Source organism: Teleopsis dalmanni, chromosome 2 (genome assembly GCF_002237135.1).
Source record: "Teleopsis dalmanni isolate 2A chromosome 2, ASM223713v2, whole genome shotgun sequence".
NCBI lineage: Eukaryota > Metazoa > Arthropoda > Insecta > Diptera > Diopsidae > Teleopsis > Teleopsis dalmanni.
The window spans coordinates 232,429,597-232,450,247 of record NC_051847.1 but is presented as its reverse complement, the minus strand read 5'-3'; the positions used below and the strand labels follow the sequence as shown (position 1 = coordinate 232,450,247).

Genomic DNA, 20,651 nt, shown 5'->3' with positions numbered 1-20,651 from the left:
TAAAGCCCAAATATTTGTTTTTCTAGTTCTAAAGTTCTCTAGTTTTCTAGTTCTCTATTTAATATCGTATTTGAAACTCAAGACAGTCTTCTATTTTCAATACTTTGAAAAGTCTTACTACAAGAAATCCAGCTTGAAGTATCTGCTTAGGTATCTGATAATAATTATTTGGTTGCAACGTTTCTATATACAGAAAAAACCTTTTCCTATTAGAATTACTGCATTAGCAAACATTGATCCCAAGTGCATATTCCAATCGATGGGTGTAGTACTATTCTTATTCGAAGACAAAATGTAAAATCATAAAACAAATCTAGTAAATAATATCGTATGCTGGAGATCTATATAAGTAGTCAAAGTAGGAAAATATCGTCTGACCTTAATCACCTAGAAAGTCTTTTTGATTCCATGTTTCTTGTAATTTTGGAGAACTATCTGATGGACGCGAATATTTGACTGACATCTTAATTACAAATGCTCTGGAATGAGACAAAGAATATCATGCCTTTATACTTGAAACTACATTTATGGAGATAAGCCTGAACAATGGTATGTGAGGAATTTATAATTTTAAATATCAAAGATCTATAAAAGTGTTCTGCAATATTTATTTCATTTGAAAATAACATACTGATGTAATATTCAAATGAAATACACATTATATATGGAATGCTATTTTGTTTCTTTCTTTAAATCACTTTTAAGCATTATATTATATGTATATTGACACCGAAGATTTTCTAATCATTTACTATATGTCTGGAAGAACATGTTAAGACTCACCTCGTATTTTTTCAAAGACTCCATTCAATGCTTGGTTAATAAGATAAAACATTTTTTTTTAAATATAAATTTGGGAAATCCATTGGGTTTCTTAGTTAGTAGAACAAACCATATTTTTTCGATTCTGTTGATCGGTAAAACTTACTACTACACAAAATAAATTTAACATCTATAATTTTAAGTTTTTTTTCTGTATATGTATACATCTATATATATTTTATTTGCATATATGTTATGAAAATAATTATGCCTTTATCACAATAAAGAAAATAATTAAATAAAATATGGATCATCTATTATGAAATGAATCCGTGATAAGTAAAATATTAAAAAATTTTTAATATGTATGTATTCGTCTGCCCAACATTAATGTTTTTGCTTTGATAACAATTGTAAAAATTTAGTTTCAAATTTATGAAACCATTGTAGTATAAATTGATCAGTGGGCTAAGGGTTTATTATAAATGGTTTAGATTTATTGTCTGCACTTAACACATACATTGAAAGAATACATACAAAATTTTGTCAATTTATATGCTTACTAAATATACGGATAGTTACAGATATATAGGTATTGTTTTATTAGTATTATTAAAATTAAGAACCACATTATTTGCCCTTGCACTTCTCCATTATATACCTTCGTCCGCCTTCTTTTTACTCATTTTTTAAATGAGCTGAATTGGTTCTTCTTAATCCCTCACGCCGCAGCTTTTGTTTTAACTGTGCAGTCTTCAAATTAGACATCATTTGTGTAGAATTATACAGCCAAGCTCCCTACAGATATATTATATATTATTAAGAAATTTAATTTGATTTATGTATATGATACTCACAATAAGTAACATGCAGTTAAGTAGAATAGGTATTGAGAATACTGTCGAGATAAAAAGACCTTAAAAACAAAAGTAGAATTAATTTTAATTATTAGTATTATGAAATTGGTTTTATTAATTAAATATTATATATAAAAAAATACTTATATATATATATATATAGAGTCAAACTTCCATAACTGGAAGTACCATTTTACAAAGAAAAGGTTTGACTTATGGAGACTTCGAGTTAAAGAATTTTTTTGTAATTGTATGTAATTTGCTCTCTAAACCCTGTTGCACTCTATTTAGTTCGAGTTATAGAAAATTCGAGTTTTAGAAGATCGAGTTATGGAAGTTTGAATGTATATGAATATATAGCTTAACTCAAATCAACTATCAAATTTTGATTGGTCTATGCCTTTTTTGTTTTATATTTTGGTATTGTTATTTTGTTATATTTATTGAGAAGGGAATGCCTAGATCCGGCTGCTACTCGTACCTTTTCAACATTATGTTATCTTTCACTATGCTAGTTTTTGACCGTACCACGCACACAGTCCTATGACCATTTAATTTGAAACCAACTGATCTATATACCAGGGATGTGAACGATTACTAAATTGATTCGGATTTAAAGCCAAAATCTCTAACTTTTAAATGTTAATAAACTGAATCATTTTTTAAATATTTTCTAATTAGTTTTGATAACAGCGAACCAAACCACTTATGCGTAGGATAGCTGAAACCAATTCAAATATTTATCTACCTTCCAGCTCTGATACATAGCATTCTACCAAAAATTGTCTAGTTTACAACTCTGATATATAGTCTTCTACTGTATCTCAAAGAGGTTCCAGCAAACCTCTTTAATATCTTTTATATATTTTTTTTATAAAAACTGGTATATATTGCTTTATATTTTGAGAGTTAAGTACAATAGTCTAAATATGACAACAAATGGCTGGATGTAACTACCTGTCAAAAACATTTCTTGTAGATTGCATTCATTTTAATATTAACATAATATTTGCCATTTTTAGTATAAATATGATAAAGTTTAAATCAATATACATATTAGTTATGTTAACCAATTTAAAGTTAAGTTATAATTTTAATATTAATAAATTAATAATTAATAGTTATAACATATTAATGAATTTTTATTAAAGGTTTTATGTGTATATAGTTAACCGCGCCTCTGTAAATATTGATTAATCGATTTTTAAGCATTTATATAAAATATACTATGGATTTTGGACTGTTTTTAACTGATTAAATCATATTCTTTATTTCAATATAAATGTTTATTGTGGCAAGAGCCGCATACCACCTAATTATGTGCTTTAATATATAACAACGACTACTAGCAGAATATAGTTTAATAATGCGTTTACACTAGACAAAACTTTTATGGTCGGATGAGGTAATTCGGATGAGGCAATGTCTTGTTGAAACTACCTTGACATATTTTTTATTTTACAATTACAAGTTTACCACAAACCTTATAGTAACAAAAATATCTTGTATGTTTGCTTTCACATAAAGCAATCTATACATTAATAACCTTCATAATCAATATATACATATATATATAAATATATATATATATGTATGTCAATAATAATAATATTAATTTCACATTAAATATATGCAAATCGAAATTAATAATACTTAAATCTTATATCTAAATTTTTAATAAATATAATTTTTTATATTACCATTGCTGTCGAAATACTGTTGTTTAGAGAATAGACGCCAGTTTTGTGCAGCATATTCATTGATTGTTTCCGAAAAGTAAGCAGCAGACACTAAAATTAAAAAACAATTTAATTACCATAATTGTATCATAAAATACATTTTTATTTTTCACAACAAACTTACACAAAACTAAGAACAAAAATATTTGAAAATTAACATTATTACGTGTCCTGATGGCAACGGTAGTGGTTAATATGTGTAACAATATTAACCCAATAAGCCAAGGATCCTTCCAATCTATCTGCAAGTGACGAAAATAAAATTAAACATGCATTTAGAAAATTATATTAGTGTATACACAAATATAATTATTGCACTAGGACCGGATTGTTTATTTTACACACAAACACAATTACGTGTTTTAAGTACTCACGCTCATTAAAAATGTCCAGTAACCCGTAATTTCGTTAACCTCTATTAATTGTGGATTAACCATTTTTATTTATACACTTTCAAACGAATTCTTTATTATTAATTATTGATAAAAAAATACACTAAACTTTTTTCTTTTTGTCACTATGCAACACACAACAAAGACTTGACATTTAACGAACTCCGTCTTTTCAATGTTCTGTTCACATTCATTTTCTTCATTGACATTTTCTTTTAAAATGTCAATTCATGAGACGAAACAAAAAAAAAGAAGTTTCTGTTTGCTACGTTTTTGTGTAAAAAATAAATTTGTATTGAGCTATGTTCAATAGTTTAATAAGTCTTGTATACTTGTTTTTGAATAGGACGTGTTTTTTAGCCACCAATTCAAGTGTTTTTACTAATTAAAGTTGATGTGTGCAATTAAAAAAAAAAAAAAAAACAATAATAAGTTTTGAATATATTTTACCCGTTACTCTGCACAAATTAATTAATACATATCCAAATATGTTTAATTTTTATCAATGAAGCATATTACTATGTTCAGACAGCTGAATTTCCTTAATTTCATAAAAATTAAATTAAATAAATTTCGAAAGTGTTCATACTGCCTTAAATTAAATAAATCATATGTTTTTTGTTTATATATTTATGAATGCTAAAAATTGCATGTTGCAAACACCATTACTATCTGTGAAATTTTAAAAGTTGATTACTATAACCAAAGAATCTATAGTACAAAGAAGTGCCACGCTCATACAAACGAAATATCCACTTTATTTTGCCGGTGGATTTATAATAAATCCACCCAACCTCATGCAACAATGTTCGATCGAGTCACAACTGGTATGATGTTCAGTTCAAACTCATTGCAACCCACAATTGTTTTTATATGCCTGTTTCTTTTGCCTTTCTTCTTTTTATTTGTCTATTTAATTAATATACATGGATTAGTAACTAAGTAAATGGTAAAGAAATCCCTCAAATAATTTTTCGATATACTTTGTTGCTTTATCTTCTTGTACTGGAAAGGCCTATATCATAGGAGTAAAGAGTAATAGAACATATTTTTTTTTTTATTGCAAAAAATGATGCACTACAAAAACCATTATGTATGTACAAATGTGATATTGGAGACATTAAGTCTGCAGAATATTAATATGTATGTTTTTATTGCACATTTGTGCATATATTTTACCTCAAAAGGAACTACTTCTTAATAGTTTGAATTTTTGGTGACTTTGTGATTACTTTAAAAAATATTTTTAAGATTCATATAAAAGTGTTTGAAAAGTATTTTAAAGAAAATAAAAATATTAGAAAAGTAAGAAAAATTATATTGAAAAAATGTATAGAAGTCACTAAAACCAATAATAATGCTTCCTGGTTTGAGGAAACGCATGAATGCTATTTACACCGGATTGAAATGTTAAAATTGGTGATTACGATATTGCTTCGGAAACATTGCGCATGGACAACATTTAAGAATAAAGCTTCATAGAATGGAAAAAATCAGATTTGAGACATAAATAAATTTGTAATGTGTTTTTACACTACAATTCATACCAATAGCAAACAGGTAATTTTGTTTTATATACTATTAAATTCAAAAACTTATCAAATGTACACAATTTTGATTTCGTCACTGAAATGCTGTTTGATCGCTTGAACATTTTACAGCGAACAAACATACAAACATGCATATAATGTAATACAGAGGGTTGCATGTATGATTGAATACTTATGCAGTCGGGCTTTTGTCAGCCTTACTCGATTCACATATAGGTTTGAACTGGACATCATACCAGTTGTGACTCGATCGAACATTGTTGCATGAGGTTGGGTGGATTTATTATAAATCCACCAGCAAAATAAAGTGGGTATTTCGTTTGTATGAGCGTGGCACTTCTTTGTACTATAGATTCTTTGCTATAACTATAAAGGATGGCATTCAGTAGTTTTATTAGTTGGAATGAATTTCAGATATGTGAATTATTTTCACTCTATTTTAAATTAATAACATTCAATTTCAAAATATTTTCCCGGTTTTATTAAAGTCAACTGTCATTGACATATACTTTAAAAATCTTTTAAAATTTCTCTTAGTTTCAGCTTTCGTTTCAACGAAATTAAGGCAATTTTCCTTAATTTCGTTTTAACATTAAAAGTGAATTTTGTGTTGAAAAAACAACTTAATTTCGCTGAAACGAAGATGAAATTAAGATTTTTGCGAAATTAAGTTGTGTCTGAACATAGTATTATGCCTTAATAGCCTTAATTTCGTTGAAACGCAAGCTAAAACTAAGGAACATTTCAAAGAAATTATGCGTAAGATACATTTTAAGCGAAAGATAAAGTTGAGATAACGAAAAAGTGGTATTTATTTTAAAAACAGCTGACTTTTTAATAAAACTGAAAATTTTTTGAACGTAGTAAGAATTGTCATCCTTTATAATTAAAATAATCAAATTTTAAAATTTCCCAGATATAATAAATGTATGGAGCATGTAAATTTAAGAAATTTGGCTATCTGATTATAGTATTACAATTACTATATAACTAACTTGATTATATTAAATATTAAAATTAAAAATATTATCATGTATTTATACTCTATTTGTATAAAATAATAATAAAATTGTTTTAGCAACCTAATATATATTTCAATTAAAAGAAAGTCATATATATGTAGTAAAAATTGAACAAATACTTTTTATATTTGAATTTTGTATGTGGACTCTGCCGAATTTCCCGGTCATGCGCAATAAACTATTAGGTATATTCTGTCAATTTGTGGAAGAAGATTGCGATTGCGATGTGTCAAAGTAATTATTTTTGCAAATCAGGAAAGTTTTCTAAGAAGTTTCTTAACTATATTTAGAATTAAGGTTTTAAAAATACAAAATATAGTGAAAATAATTGAAGTAAAAATAATTTATATATTTTAATATAAAAATTTATGAAATATATTTTTATAGATTTAACAAATTAGGTGAATATTAAACACAAAGAAACAGACAACAAAGTGAAAAGAAAAAACTGTAAAAAAACTGAACAGTGAAAAAAATTGCATATTCGATTTTTATTTATTTTTTTTTTTATTTAATTTATGTGAAAAATAATTTAACGGAAAGGCATTAAGTTATATTTGCAATTGCCAGTAAAAACGGTATCAACTATCGATATCAACTATTGTGCGACGCAATATAAAGTAGTCGACTGTGTGCTGCACTCATAGTCGTCAACTTAATTGCAGTAAAATATAAGAAGGCGCGCTATATCATGGCAGTTAAACAGAATCCTGAAGCAACTGAATCATCAGCTGCCAACGGTGGCGCAACTACATCTACCACATCAAATGTGATACAAGGTGAACAGAATAGAGGCAATAGTGATGCGAATATGGAGCACGGAGACATGCAGAAACCGCCATTGGATAATAGTTCGAATGATGTGTGCGACGGAAGTTCTCCAGAACTGACAAAACTCCTTAGTATTATAGAATGTATTGAATTGCGAAGGCAAAATGGCAGAGTTGGATTTGATATGATGCTCTTTTATCAAGCTATTATCAATGAACTAGCTCGTATAAATGTTACACGTAGTGTTGACTTGAAACGTTTTAAAGAGGATATTTTAAAGATAGGCGAATTCTTTGCTAATGCAAAGGAAAAGTTAGCTTATAGATTCTTCCTTAAAATTGTCTGCCAAATTATGACAAACGAAACGAATGGCCCACCACCATCTTGCGCCGTAGCTGTAATACTTCAACTCTTCAAGGATGAAAATGTATATGACACAGTTAATGAATTGCTTGACCAGTGTATATCCACTGATCAAATACGTAGAGCTGTAACTTGTTTGAGTAATTGGATGAGAGTCTGTAATTTTTGTGAGAACTTAAACCTATGGATTATAGCAATTATGAATGGACTTTACGAGCAAGGCAAGCACTCTTTGTTTGTGCTGGTTGCATTGGATACTATTGAAATGCATTTTCATTCATTAATTTTGCCTATGTTACGCCCCAAAGTTATGAAAATCCTGTTCCTTTTACTAGAGCCTCTTTATTGTACAGTTGATGTATTTCATAAGGTAAATAGCGTTATATTTTTGACTATTTCTATAATTTAATTTTGTAATATTTAATATTAGATTGTGCCAAAGTTTTCCATAGTTGCTAATAATCTTAAAAAACAAGTTAAGGACTTTCCAGACGTCTTAGATCTTCTTCAACGTTTAACAATCGCTGTCAGTATACTGATGTCACGTTTCAGTGGTTTCGATGAGCTTTACGCACCAATGGTATGATCCTTTTCCATATATTTCATATATTTTTCTTAATAATAATAAATAAATTTTTAAGAGAGTAACTGTAAAGGATTTAGTAACAACTTTTGGGTTTAAGGTTGATGAGGTGAAAACTGCAAAGATACGAAAAGACTTTCTGAAATATGTTCCCGCAAGAAATAATGCTAAAGTCGGTTTAGTCAATTTAGGAAACACATGTTATGTAAACAGTATTTTTCAAGCACTAGTACTCACTAAAGAGTAAGTATTATTTATACTATTTTTATTCTGTATTTTTTTAATAACCCATAATTTTGTAGTTTTTGCCGTGAAATTTTGCTCAGTAACAGCCAATCTCCAATAATAATAAAAATGCAGCAATTCTTAGTACTAATGCTATATTCAACACGTAACGAAATAAATCCAGTGCATTTACTAAATGCGGTACGACCACCAGGTTTCACTCCAGGCGTTCAGCAGGATAGTTCAGAATTTTTGAGCTATTTACTAGAAACTGTTCATCAACAGGAAATGGCTTATGAACAACTTAAAACTCATCAACTAATGCGTCGTATTGAAGATGAACCTTTATCTAGTTATGGAGCACATGGAGGTATGTTTTTATAAGAAAATATTTTAATTAAATCAATATATTAAATAAATAAATTGTTATTAACAGATTCTCCAAGTAACAGTGCACAACTGTTTATGTCAATTGTTGACAAAACATTTACGGGAAAGATAGCTACAACATATACATGCTTAACTTGCAGAGGCAAAAACTCGTCGGTTGATACATTTAGGGACTTGCAGCTATCTTTCCCTGACATGAATAGTGATAGCAATGTCAACTACTTTGTACAGGATTTGCTTGATTTCTTTTGCAACACCGAGAAACTTTACGGAGATAATCAGTATTTCTGCAGTCTTTGCAAGAAGCATTCAGACGGAGAACGTTCCATTAAGTTCATTAGTGCTCCCAAAAACTTAATATTAACAATCAAACACTTCAAATACGATCAAAACTATCACATGCGCACCAAGTTACAAAACAAAGTTTCCCCCGATGAGAAAGTAAGTTGTTAAAAAACTGTTATTATCTATATAATAGTATATTATTTTATTATTTAAAATTATGTTTTTAAAAAGTTTATTATATAAAAATAATAATGTGAAAGGTTTAAGTCTCTAATTCTTAAATATAAAAGTTGTAATGTTGTTTAACCCGCTGGGATCTGCTTGTAAAATATCTTTGGTGAGGTGGTAAACGACACCTGTTCGTCGTAGTTGACGGGTGGATCTGAGACGTATATCCGGTCGTTCTTGACATCTAAACGTTGTAATAAGCTATTCCATTTAAGTAAAAATAGTGTCAAGGTCAATCTAATAGTAGTCATAAATAAAAACATTAAAAATTTTATTTAATTATATATTAAAATTGTCGCTCAAATAGTTTAAAGAAGAGGTGTGTCTGTTTTTATTTAAATAGCCTCAAGATTAGTATTCTGTTTTCAATTAATTAAAATAATATTAAAAGAATTTTGAACTAAAACATCCCCTCTTCTTCTGCGGGATTTCTACCCCCGGGACCGTTTTCGTATTACTTCAGAGAGGATCCCTTATAAGTTAGACATCCATGACATATGCTTCTCGTAAAACCTGCGTCCAGACTCCCATTCCTGATCCTAATTGGAAAGTCATCAGATTGCACTTCGTTTAAGATTAGTTTGCGTCCATGTCTTTCTTCTTTTTCCTAAGCACATTTCCGATGAATTGTATGATGTTGTTCCAATTTTCTACTCGTTCTGTCATTTTTTTACGATATTCTCGACTGTGAAGTGACCTATATATTCTGCAAGAAGTGTTCTTTCTCCATGCCATCTGTCGCAGTTGAAGAAAGTATGCTCAGCGATGTCCTCGACGGATTCGCAGTATATACAGTTAGGCTGCTCTACTTTTTGTATTCTGTACAGATACTTTCGGAAATATCCATGACCAGATAGGAACTATTTGACATAAAATGTTCAATCTCGCTCTAAATTCTGTTGCACTCTATTTAATTTAAGTTATAGATTATTCAAATTATGGAACCTTGACTGTATATATATTATTATTATATATATAAAATAACAATATTACATTATGTATAATATATTATTATATTGTATATAATATATTTTAATATTATATATATATTATACATATAAAATAATAATATAGTATTATGTATATTATGGTATAATATGTATATAATATATTGTTTTATATATATATAATATATATACTATGTTATATATAATATATTATAATATTGCTTGTAATATGTTAAATATAATATATGCTTTATATATAATATGATAAAAATAATATGATAAAATATTATATAAAATATAAGAATATATTATATATAATATAATAATTCTAAATACATTATATTATTAATATTATATTACATTATATTATAATAAATTTATGTATCACATAAATAAAAACAATTTTTTTTTAGATTTCTATCAAAATGTTCCGGGGAGATAAGCGTAACGAAGTCGTCTCCATACATTACGATCTCTATACAAGTATTGTACACTCTGGTGTTAGTGTTGATTCTGGTCATTATTATGCCTATGGATCAGATTTTGTTAATAATTGGTATAAGTTCAATGACAGCATTGTGACAAAAAGTAACTTAAAAGATTTGCATGAACTTTCACCACCAAATACACCCTATATACTATTTTATAAAATGAGTGCAACCTCCGTGAAGAGTATCAATTCTGACGAGTTAACAAAGCTTACCAAAGTTGATGTACCTGCTCCACCGAAAATGAATGAACTGCCACGCCATTTACGTGATTTCGTAAATCAGGATAACTATTTGTACTTGGATGAATTTGACAACGATCCATTCAAAGCAACGGCTTTCAATAATTATAAAATTCACACCGACAGAGAAGAGGAGGAGGAGGAAGATACGGAAGAGGATGAAAAAAAAACTGAAATTTTTTCCAACTCAGCTGCAGATAATTTAAAGAAATTTTTAAACGATAATCATGAAGATGATGATGATGATGAGCAGCCACCTACTAGTTGTGGTACAAATGCCTTAAAAAACAACATGAATCTTTTCATATTCTAAGCAACAGTTATTTTCACATACTAACCAACAACAATGAATTCGTGAAATATAAAGTAAAAACAATTACAAAATTTTTTTAAATATTTAATATATATATATATGTATATAAATATATATATTTAAATAGTGTTCTGAACAGCAAATTGTAAATGTGTCCATATGTAACGTTTTTATATAGTGAGTACGCGTGATGTGCTTGGGTGTGTTTGGCAACATCAAATATAGTTCTAGTTCCATTGGCAACTTGGCTTATGCGATGAGATGCCGATCAATTAAATACTTAACATAAAGTTCAAATTTATTAATTTCATACATAAATTATTATATTTTTAATATAAAAGTTAAATAATTTCATTGTTAATTTTTTTTTATATGTTTATAAATATTTTAAATATCGAAGTAATGCATATGTAAAGCAGCTTAATTGAATGAATTTATTTATAATATATATTTTAGGTTTTAATTAATATAATTAAACATATCGCTAGTTCACAGATTTCTGAACAAAAATAATATAAATAATTTTATTTAAAGAACATACAACTAAACATCTAAATAAACAATTGTCTATATAAATTTAACAGCTAATAAATGAATGGACCTAACACCAAACATATGTATGTAATTATTGTAGATTCTTTAAATTTTTATATTTATTTTAAATCGTTTTTAAAATGTATATTTATAATATAGTAGTATACTTTACTGGTATAAAAATGTGAAAGAAGCTATTTGTAAAGGAAATTATTTATTATGTACAGACTTAATATATATATATATATATATTTCTATGTGTGTATATATATTAAGTAATATATAATAGCTAGAATATTTAATGTTACAAAAGAACCTTTTAATTTTATTTATTGCATTGCAATAAAATTGCAATGCAAAAGTTAATTTGATAAAATGCTTTAACAATTAAAACTAAAGAAAGGTAAAATGAATTTCTCAAATAGAATTTAGTTTAAAAATATAATTTGCAATCAACAAAACAAAAAAAAAATAAGTTATTATTTTTTTACATATTAAAATTTAATTTAAAGCATTTCAAAAAAACAAATAAAAAAAATATAACTTATATAAATCATTTATAATGTGTAAAATATGAAACAAAAAACTATTCTTCAATATACAAAAAAAAATTTGCGGACAGTTGAAATGCACAAAGACTGGTTAAAATATAAAATTAATTTGGTTAAAAATAAATCATAAAAATGTAAAAACAAAAATGCAATGCTAGAAATATAAAATAATTTACTTCAAGAAATAAAAAAAAAAATAAATGTGAATTATATATAAAAAATCAGTAAACACTTTTTAAAATTGGATTCAATTTAACTAAAAACCAAAACAAAGTAATAATAAAATATTCTTTATATGTGAACTATACACCACATTCTGTAAAAAATTCTACAACATAAGTATCCTTATAATAATCCTATATATATTACATATATTAATTTATCAAAATAATTAATATAAATAGAAACATTAAAAATGTGAAAAAACTTAATTAATTTATAAATAAAATTTAGAACTAAGTTCCATTACAATATCACAAATATAAAGCTATTTGCTAATCTTTTTCTTCTTCTTTATTTGCCAATTCGATTTCGAATATTGGTGGTGATCATTTAACATAAAACTATATTGTTTAAATTAGCTTTTCATCATCACATAATTTATTGAGTCTCATAAATATCTACCGCTTTTACAGACTTTGAGTTCTATGAAATATAAATTTTAAAAATAATTTTAATAATTAAATTAAAAAACATTAAAATTATTTTTTCAAAAATAATTTTGAATTTATACTTATACATACATATAGGTATGATATGATATAGATAAATTTGGTTTTTTATAAGTTTAGTTAGTTAGTCTTTTAAGAGAAATAAAAATAAGTTGTTATTTTTTCGTCTCAACGAAGATGATATTAATTTTTCATTTAACTTCCAAACTATTATTTTTTATAGATACATACTTACTAGTTCTGGAATTAAAGATTCACTTAAAGCAGACTTTTAAATGTAATGACAAACATAGAACAACATATAAGTCAAACTTCTATAACTTAAACTAAAAATAGTGCAACAGCGTTTTAGAGAGCAATTCTGCTTTCATAATTCAAACTTCTAAAAATCTAATTTTTCTAAAACTCGAATAAAAATATTGTCACGAGTCAATTAGAATTTTTGTTCCATATTCAATATTTAAAAATGTTGATTAAAACATTCCCATATCTGGAGGAATATTAGAAAAGAAGGCAGTGGAATTTGCGAAACAGTTTGGTGATGATAATTTTAAGGCAAGCACTGGTTGGCTTGATAAATGGAAGCAAACATACTGAACAAGCCATTTACTGATAAAAAATAAATAAAATCCCAAACCCTTATTTTTGAATATTTCACCTTACTATAACTACTGTGCTGTATTTGATTTCAAATAAATAAATAAAATCTTACAATGTATTTCGAATTTCTTTCAAAAATAAAAAAAAATTCCTAACTCGAAGTGTCCATAAGTCAAACCTTTCCATTGCGAAATGGTACTTGAAGTTATGGTAGTTTCACTGTATATATAATATGAAAGATTCAAATATTCCATAATTATAGATAGTAACTTTTAAAATAAAATGTTTGGATTGGCACGTAATCTCGAAAATGTTAATCTATTTATACATATTAACCCAATATAATACCTGTTTAGTTGTATACCATTGATTTGGTGTTGTTGTTGTAACCCTCGATGATCTAACAATCGGATAACATGGAAAATTAAGAGTTGAGATGTCGGTAGATGATGGTAGTATGTGGGGCGATTGTTTAGGAGTAAGAATGCCGTTATTGTTTCGTTTTTAGGAACGATTGTTCTTAAACTAAAAAAAAAGGCAGGTCTTATACGAAATATTTTGCATGCTCAAGATCCCTACCCTCCTTTCCTTCACTTATATGTGTTAGAACTCCGCTCCACATAATATTTGTAAACTAACTTTGATTGTTGCAACAATGCAGTTTACCAATAAAGAATGCAACCCAGTGCATATATGAACTGTCAGTTCATGTATCAGCTGGTTATCATTCATGCTTTCCTTTTCCGATTAAGATCCGATACAAGCAAGGCGGTTGTTGCGACTAAGAGTAAGTAAAATAGTTAATTTAAGTATGAATAATAAATAAGTTTTTACAGTTTTTAAAGCATCATCGCTTTTAAAATTGATCTTCAACAATATGAAAACATTATAAATACTGTATTATAAATATTATGTCTAATAAGAGTTTGTTAGTATTATTAAAAAAATTTGCTTCAGGCTGAGGTTAGATAAACCTAGTACATATGCATAATATATATACATATATATATTATATACATACATATATATATTATGTATATATATATATTCATTCATATACTAGATTTCAGTCTGAAGCGAATGTTTTAAAAATATCATTAAACAAACGCGTTCAGTATTTATAATCTTTGCTCTAACGGGTGGAGTTAACAGTGTTGTGAAAATTTAAAACAACAACTATCTCTTCCATTTAAAATTATATGAAATTGATGAATTATAAGAATAAGATTAATTTTTTATACTATTTAAATATTATAAATAAAAATTAAAACATTTTTATTAAGAAATATTTAATAAATTAATTTTTTATAAATATTTTACTATATGCGAAATATCTAATAAAATCGTAACTACAAAAAATGTATGTTACTTTTTTTTCACAGTGCAACACTGTTAAGCTAACAAATTTTTACTTGTTTTCATTTCATTTCTTCGTGACGCTGCGTATGTGCTTTTCGCTTTAAGTTTACTAAAATTAAGAACGCAAAAACTTAAAAAAAAATTTAAATAGAAAAAACGCAAAAAAAATTTTTAAAAAAATAACAACAAATTATCACAAGAATATCAAAAACGGTTTTCTAATTAACCGCTTTGGGTGGTTAAATTTCGGAAGTGCAAGAAGTGAAATCAAACGTTAGAAGGGAGCTGAGCGAACAACATATTTAATTACGTCAACAAATTTATAAAAATGAATTTTTTTATGCTTAAACGATTGTAAAATATTTTAATCAGTACATCGTAATAAAAGTTTTATTGTATTTAAAAATTTATTGTTGGTATTTTATTGTTGTATTTTAGTTGGCAAATCGATTGCCTCGTTTTCTACGCATTTTTTAATACAAGTTTTTCGTTTGTTATTTTTTAATATAAATTTTAAATGTATTTACTTAACGATTTTATGGAAATTCAAATTTAAAGCAAAACGGCATTCTTAAATTAAAAACCATATAAGTAGTAAAAATAAATGCATCGCGGAAAAAATGTGCACGGAAGTTGTATCTCGAAAAGATTTGCACGAATTGTTATACCTTTTCGAAAAAAAGTCATTCGAAGCGACAGTATGCTTTGAAGATGGCAACGTGGTAAGTTTTTGAACCCTTAATATTTTATATTTTACTTCTATTTCATGCGGCATTGCATAAATTTAGGCGCAGCATGTGCTTTTCGTTTTCCATTGATACTGTTTGAATAGCGTGTAGTGTGTTTTAAGGCGTATGCTCCATCCATGCAAACACGTTTTGCATAGCCGGTGTTGTTAGAAATACTCGTGATCTTTCGTCAGTATTCGTGCCTTAATAGGTCTCGTGTTAATATTAAAACGTGTTTAGTTTTAGGGCAGCAGTTATATTTGCAGCCCTGTTTTATTTTGTATTTGTTAAGCAAATTCAATAATAACTGTTTTGTTAATTGAAAAGCCTTAAACATTAATTATAAAGAAATGAGTTATTTTATACATTATATATGATATACGGTATATATGTTTCATTCCATTCGAATATTAAATTAAATTGCGTACTGTTTTTTTTTTCTTTTCCGTTATTTTAATAAATCATCATCTGTTATAAAATAAAAATTCTTTTTTTAAAATGACCGCCCGAGTCGGAGGTAAAGCTTTAAAAATTAAGAGAAAAATGAAGAGTAGTGCGCGAGGCGATATTTTCGAAGCAGACATAATGCTTTTTTTACATTAGTTGATTGGAGACAAAATAATTTACGTTACTCCTCCATTTTCTAAAAACTGGTGTAAAATATCATATCTTCACTTCTCCAGACCTCGCTTCACGGTAATTGGGTTTTTAGTAAAACACACGTGCATAGGTATTTCAATTTTGTAATAACTATTCCAGTTATAAAAGCTTATAAATTGTCATATATATAAAAAAAGTTTGAACCGACATTTTGTTTTAAACGGTAGTAATTAAAATTTTTGATTTTGTTTTAAGTGCTCTTTGGGCGCTTATTTAACGAATGAAAAAAAAAATATAACTGGAACTTATCTTTAATTTTGTTTAATAAATGCATAAATAATATAATTTTTGAATACTCATGCCGATACAATATCTTACCATATGCACTTCCAATTTACTTCATTCGATCCAAGTCGTTCCATGCCTAGTAAAAACAATTCTCCAGATCTTCTTCTTTGGAACTGCTTCGAAAAGGGCTTTGTCTCCTCCTCTAAAAATAAAACAAAGGCCTATGTTTACACCTTCTGAAGTAAATTCATAATTAAGGTATCATGAATGTTTAATAAATAAAAAAATAATTTAAAGCACTGAGATTATCTAAAAGCCCCATCTGAAATAAATTTTATAATACGGGCCTCCATACCTAATTTTTGTTGTATAAATATTGAAAGGGTTAGAAACTATGTCACCACATCACTGCATATTTTGAGAATTATTGTGACATGTCATTCTTGTATACTTACATATATGTAATTATTCATATTATCTTATTCTTCTTATAATATTTGACAATAGGTGTTCTTAGATTTCTCCGGCTTACCACTATACCTATATGTTAATTTATATATTGGAACGTAGACTGAAAGAACTATTAAATATTCACTATGACAAGAATCAACAGATTTAAGGCTCTGTTAGTCGATACAACCTACCACGCCTGTGTATCGCTTTGGCTTAAGTTCGCTTAAGTTCTTACGGTACGTATCGACTAACTGAGCCTTCAGATATATTATTTCTTACTTTTTTTAGTGCTAATATATTTTAATAGTAGATGTATAATTGCGTGCCAGAAAATGTTCACTAATTACGTATTCTGGGTCAATAAACTTAATGTAATTAAGTTCTGGGCGCTTTTACATATCTCTAACCGATTTGCAATAATTTTTATGAACATTTAAAGGCAATAGTATATACTTTTTCTAAAATGCGGGCTATGTACCCAATCTTAAAGATTTTACTTACCCTTTAACTCCTCTTTTAAAAAAATTTGAATTTTTTGCAGAACTACTTTTTTATCTTATGCAAAAATAGGCGGGAAATAAAAAAACATAACAAAAAAACAACGCAAATAGACCACATGTGTGGTCTATTATATCATATATAATAAAAATTAATTTTTTTTAAATATACCATAATTCACCTTAAACAATTTATTTTTTGTTTAAAAATAAACAAATATAATAACAATTTGACTACATTGTTTAAACGCCGATAATAAAAAAGGGGGGAAGCATGTCAAAACATTTTTTTAATGATAAGAACTTTGCTTACGTCAATTGTATTTAGATTTGCATACTGACGTTCCTAGAACTCTATTGAATATTCAGTATTTTATTATAAAAAAATGCAACAGGTGCATCGAATAACATTCACACTTCCCTCCCTTATCACATTTGTTTCTCTGCAAATATAGTTACGTGTCTACAACTTTAGGTGTTTGTGAAGAGGTTATTTTAAATGCTTTTGCTTTTGCTGATAAAGTATAAATAAATAAAATAAAAAGTTGCAAAAATATTGAGTTAAATACTATAAACTATAACATAGATAATATAATTATAATATGGAAAAAAATAATATATACGTACAAATTAATTAACAACAGTATATATATTCCCTTCCTATTCCTAAATATTATATCTATCTTAATTTTCAAATTATAACATTATGTTGAGGTGCCTGCGTGACTCACTGTATATCTCTAGAAACAATCGTAAAAACTATTATTCCATCATCAATGCCAGCCAGAATATTTATAACTATAATCATATAATATAGTAAGTAAATATATGCAACAACAAACGACAGGATTACGTCAGATTCGGAGGCCTTTCCCTTACTTAAAGTTTAAACTAAAGCAGCAAGTCCTGCCACCGAACATGGATGCCTTGGATTAATCTCTCATTGCATCAGAAATTCAAAGATTCGTTTATTCACAAGAAGATTAGCCTTGGACAATACCATTGTGGTTACTCAATAAACGTAGATTGTAGATAGAGGGTGCGATAGGTTTCATAGAGCTGTAATACTGCTAAAACCGTCACAGATTACACTAACAAAAAATATGCAGATGTCATCTGGTAGTAACTAGTGATTATACAATAGTTATCAAAACGATATGAAAGTTGAAAACATTAAAAAATATATTAGATACACAGCTCTTAAGCTCTTAAGTACTGTTAATACTTACCAAATTGCAAAGTTAAAGTCATTGAATCCTTTTGTCAGCAGTGACTGGACATCAAAATAATTTACTCTTATCAATATAATCAAAATTCGGACTATATTAATTAATTAATTAATTACAAAAGTAGTAAGAGATTATATAAAGATTATAAGTTTAAAAGTAAGAGAGATCAAGTGATTATATATAGACTATAAGTTTAATTAAATTAAACATTAACATAACGGATGAAAGTACAACAAGATATGACTAACTGTGATAGCTGTGACTAGTCAATAAAATCAAAATTCGTAGTATACTAATTACTTAATTAATTAAATACAAAAGGAGTTATCTATATAAGAGACTATATAAGTTGAAGTAAATTAAACACTAACTTAATGAATGAAAGTACAAGATATGACCAACAACGGATAATAACTAATAGACGCCTCCAGTTGGTAGTTTTCATGTAAAGATTTTTAATTTTAAATCCTGATATCTCTAAACTATAAACTAAACTATATTGAAAAATTTATTTAAAATAGCTGTCTTTACTATGATCCGTAGTAACATAGCTATTTCCAGGAAATTTGAATCTTGCCAATTAGATCCACAAAAGATGATGTTTTGATGATTTTGCGGTAATGTACTATTTAAAGGGGTTAAAATTGGAAACTTTACTGGAAAAGTGTATCTAGTGGAAATAGAAAAAGTTATGAACACCTAGAAATTTAAAACCATTTCTTTCTATATTGGCTACAATACTTTACAAATCTCTGATTTTGTGTTTGGCCATAATAATCCCCAAATCTTACGAATAACCCTCGTAGTTCTCTCAAATTAACACCACCGGTACTTTATCAAGAATAAGTAGATGAAATAATTCTTTTGTAATAATTAATGTCTGTATAAATCCAACCCATAAACAAGGTCTTAGATATTATAAAGCACAAAATTTTTAAAAAATTTTTTTAAATTTAATAAATTTTAAAATTAATTTAAAAATTCGTTGTCCGTTTTATATTTTGACATCAATATTTTTTCTTAAATTATGAAATCTCTAAACGCGCAAAAAGTATTTTTTATTTATTTTTTCTCTTCAATCTATTTTTAAATCAATCAACAAGTGTGCGTTTTAAAATTTATATACACAAATTTTTATTCAAATTTTTAATTTTATTTATATTATTTAAAATTTTTTGTGGTAAATAGGTACTCTCTTTGTATTTCAGAAAGTGTTATTTAATGTAAAAAAAAACGTACTGTGGCAGTTCAAAAAAAGCAAACAAGTATCTTTTTGCGCTCTTACAGTTCATTATGCTAGTATAGGTTCCTGGCAAAAAATAAATTGTTTACTTTAGCAATACTTTTGAAATATTTACAAACAAAAAAGCTACCATATGCAATGCATGATGAGTAAATATAATTAATTATTTATAAATTCATTATATATATGAACTTGGTTGGTTGTGCTAACGAGTGAGATTCCTAAACGAAGACCTGGTACCAGTATTCAGAACCTCTTTTCAAATAGGAGATAACTACTTTCAATAGATATTCGGGAACTTTTATTATAACCATTTTTAATAATTGATAGCATTTTTAATAATCGAATTTTTTTTACAACGATAGATCAACAGGTATCATTCTACACTAACATACATAAACCTGTCAAATCTTCATCTATTTATAAGTAAATCCTTCCTAAGCAAATTATAGTATTAAATTAAATAAATAATTTAATTGAGAAAAATAAAGTTAATTCAAGCATTACTAATATTATTAAAGCCTCCCAACTATCTACAGAGAATCCTAGGGTGAATATGCCACTTTTGGTACCCTTAATAACTTCTGAAATAAAATGTATTATATGATTCGTTACGTTAATGTGGTGAAATGTAAAGTTATATATTATTTTATTCTAGAAATTACTGGATTATTTATATTTATGTTTATTTTTTTATATATTTATATTAATTATAGTTGTATTTATTTATTTTAATTCGTA

At 26.9% G+C, this 20,651-nt stretch overlaps 2 protein-coding genes across 2 annotated transcripts; one reads left to right on the top strand and one right to left on the bottom strand.

Annotated features, from left to right (window-relative positions):
- Nucleotides 1–1,018: 1,018 nt before the first annotated feature.
- Nucleotides 1,019–3,970, bottom strand: LOC119680643 (transmembrane protein 18-like). Its single transcript, XM_038093567.1, has 5 exons — nucleotides 3,733–3,970; nucleotides 3,483–3,600; nucleotides 3,320–3,409; nucleotides 1,620–1,678; nucleotides 1,019–1,560 (listed from the first exon to the last, which is right to left on the bottom strand). The coding sequence occupies exons 1-5, from the start codon at nucleotides 3,793–3,795 to the stop codon at nucleotides 1,441–1,443; spliced, it is 450 nt and encodes a 149-aa protein (XP_037949495.1). The 5' UTR covers nucleotides 3,796–3,970; the 3' UTR covers nucleotides 1,019–1,440.
- Nucleotides 3,971–6,817: 2,847 nt separating this feature from the next.
- Nucleotides 6,818–11,562, top strand: LOC119679654 (ubiquitin carboxyl-terminal hydrolase 38-like). The gene is made up of 6 exons (XM_038092129.1): nucleotides 6,818–7,826; nucleotides 7,887–8,036; nucleotides 8,098–8,282; nucleotides 8,342–8,634; nucleotides 8,701–9,095; nucleotides 10,528–11,562. The coding sequence occupies exons 1-6, from the start codon at nucleotides 7,014–7,016 to the stop codon at nucleotides 11,155–11,157; spliced, it is 2,466 nt and encodes an 821-aa protein (XP_037948057.1). The 5' UTR covers nucleotides 6,818–7,013; the 3' UTR covers nucleotides 11,158–11,562.
- The last annotated feature ends 9,089 nt before the right edge of the window (nucleotides 11,563–20,651 follow it).

Coding starts and splice junctions, on each gene's coding strand:
- LOC119680643 (XM_038093567.1), bottom strand. CDS start 3,795: ATGGTTAATCCACAATTAATAGAGGTTAACGAAATTACGGGTTACTGG. Junction 1,679..3,319: donor ACAGTATTTCGACAGCAATG/GTAATATAAAAA, acceptor TTTGTTTTTAAG/GTCTTTTTATCTCGACAGTA. Junction 1,561..1,619: donor TTAACTGCATGTTACTTATT/GTGAGTATCATA, acceptor ATATATCTGTAG/GGAGCTTGGCTGTATAATTC.
- LOC119679654 (XM_038092129.1), top strand. CDS start 7,014: ATGGCAGTTAAACAGAATCCTGAAGCAACTGAATCATCAGCTGCCAAC. Junction 8,037..8,097: donor ATGAGCTTTACGCACCAATG/GTATGATCCTTT, acceptor TAAATTTTTAAG/AGAGTAACTGTAAAGGATTT. Junction 9,096..10,527: donor AAGTTTCCCCCGATGAGAAA/GTAAGTTGTTAA, acceptor ATTTTTTTTTAG/ATTTCTATCAAAATGTTCCG.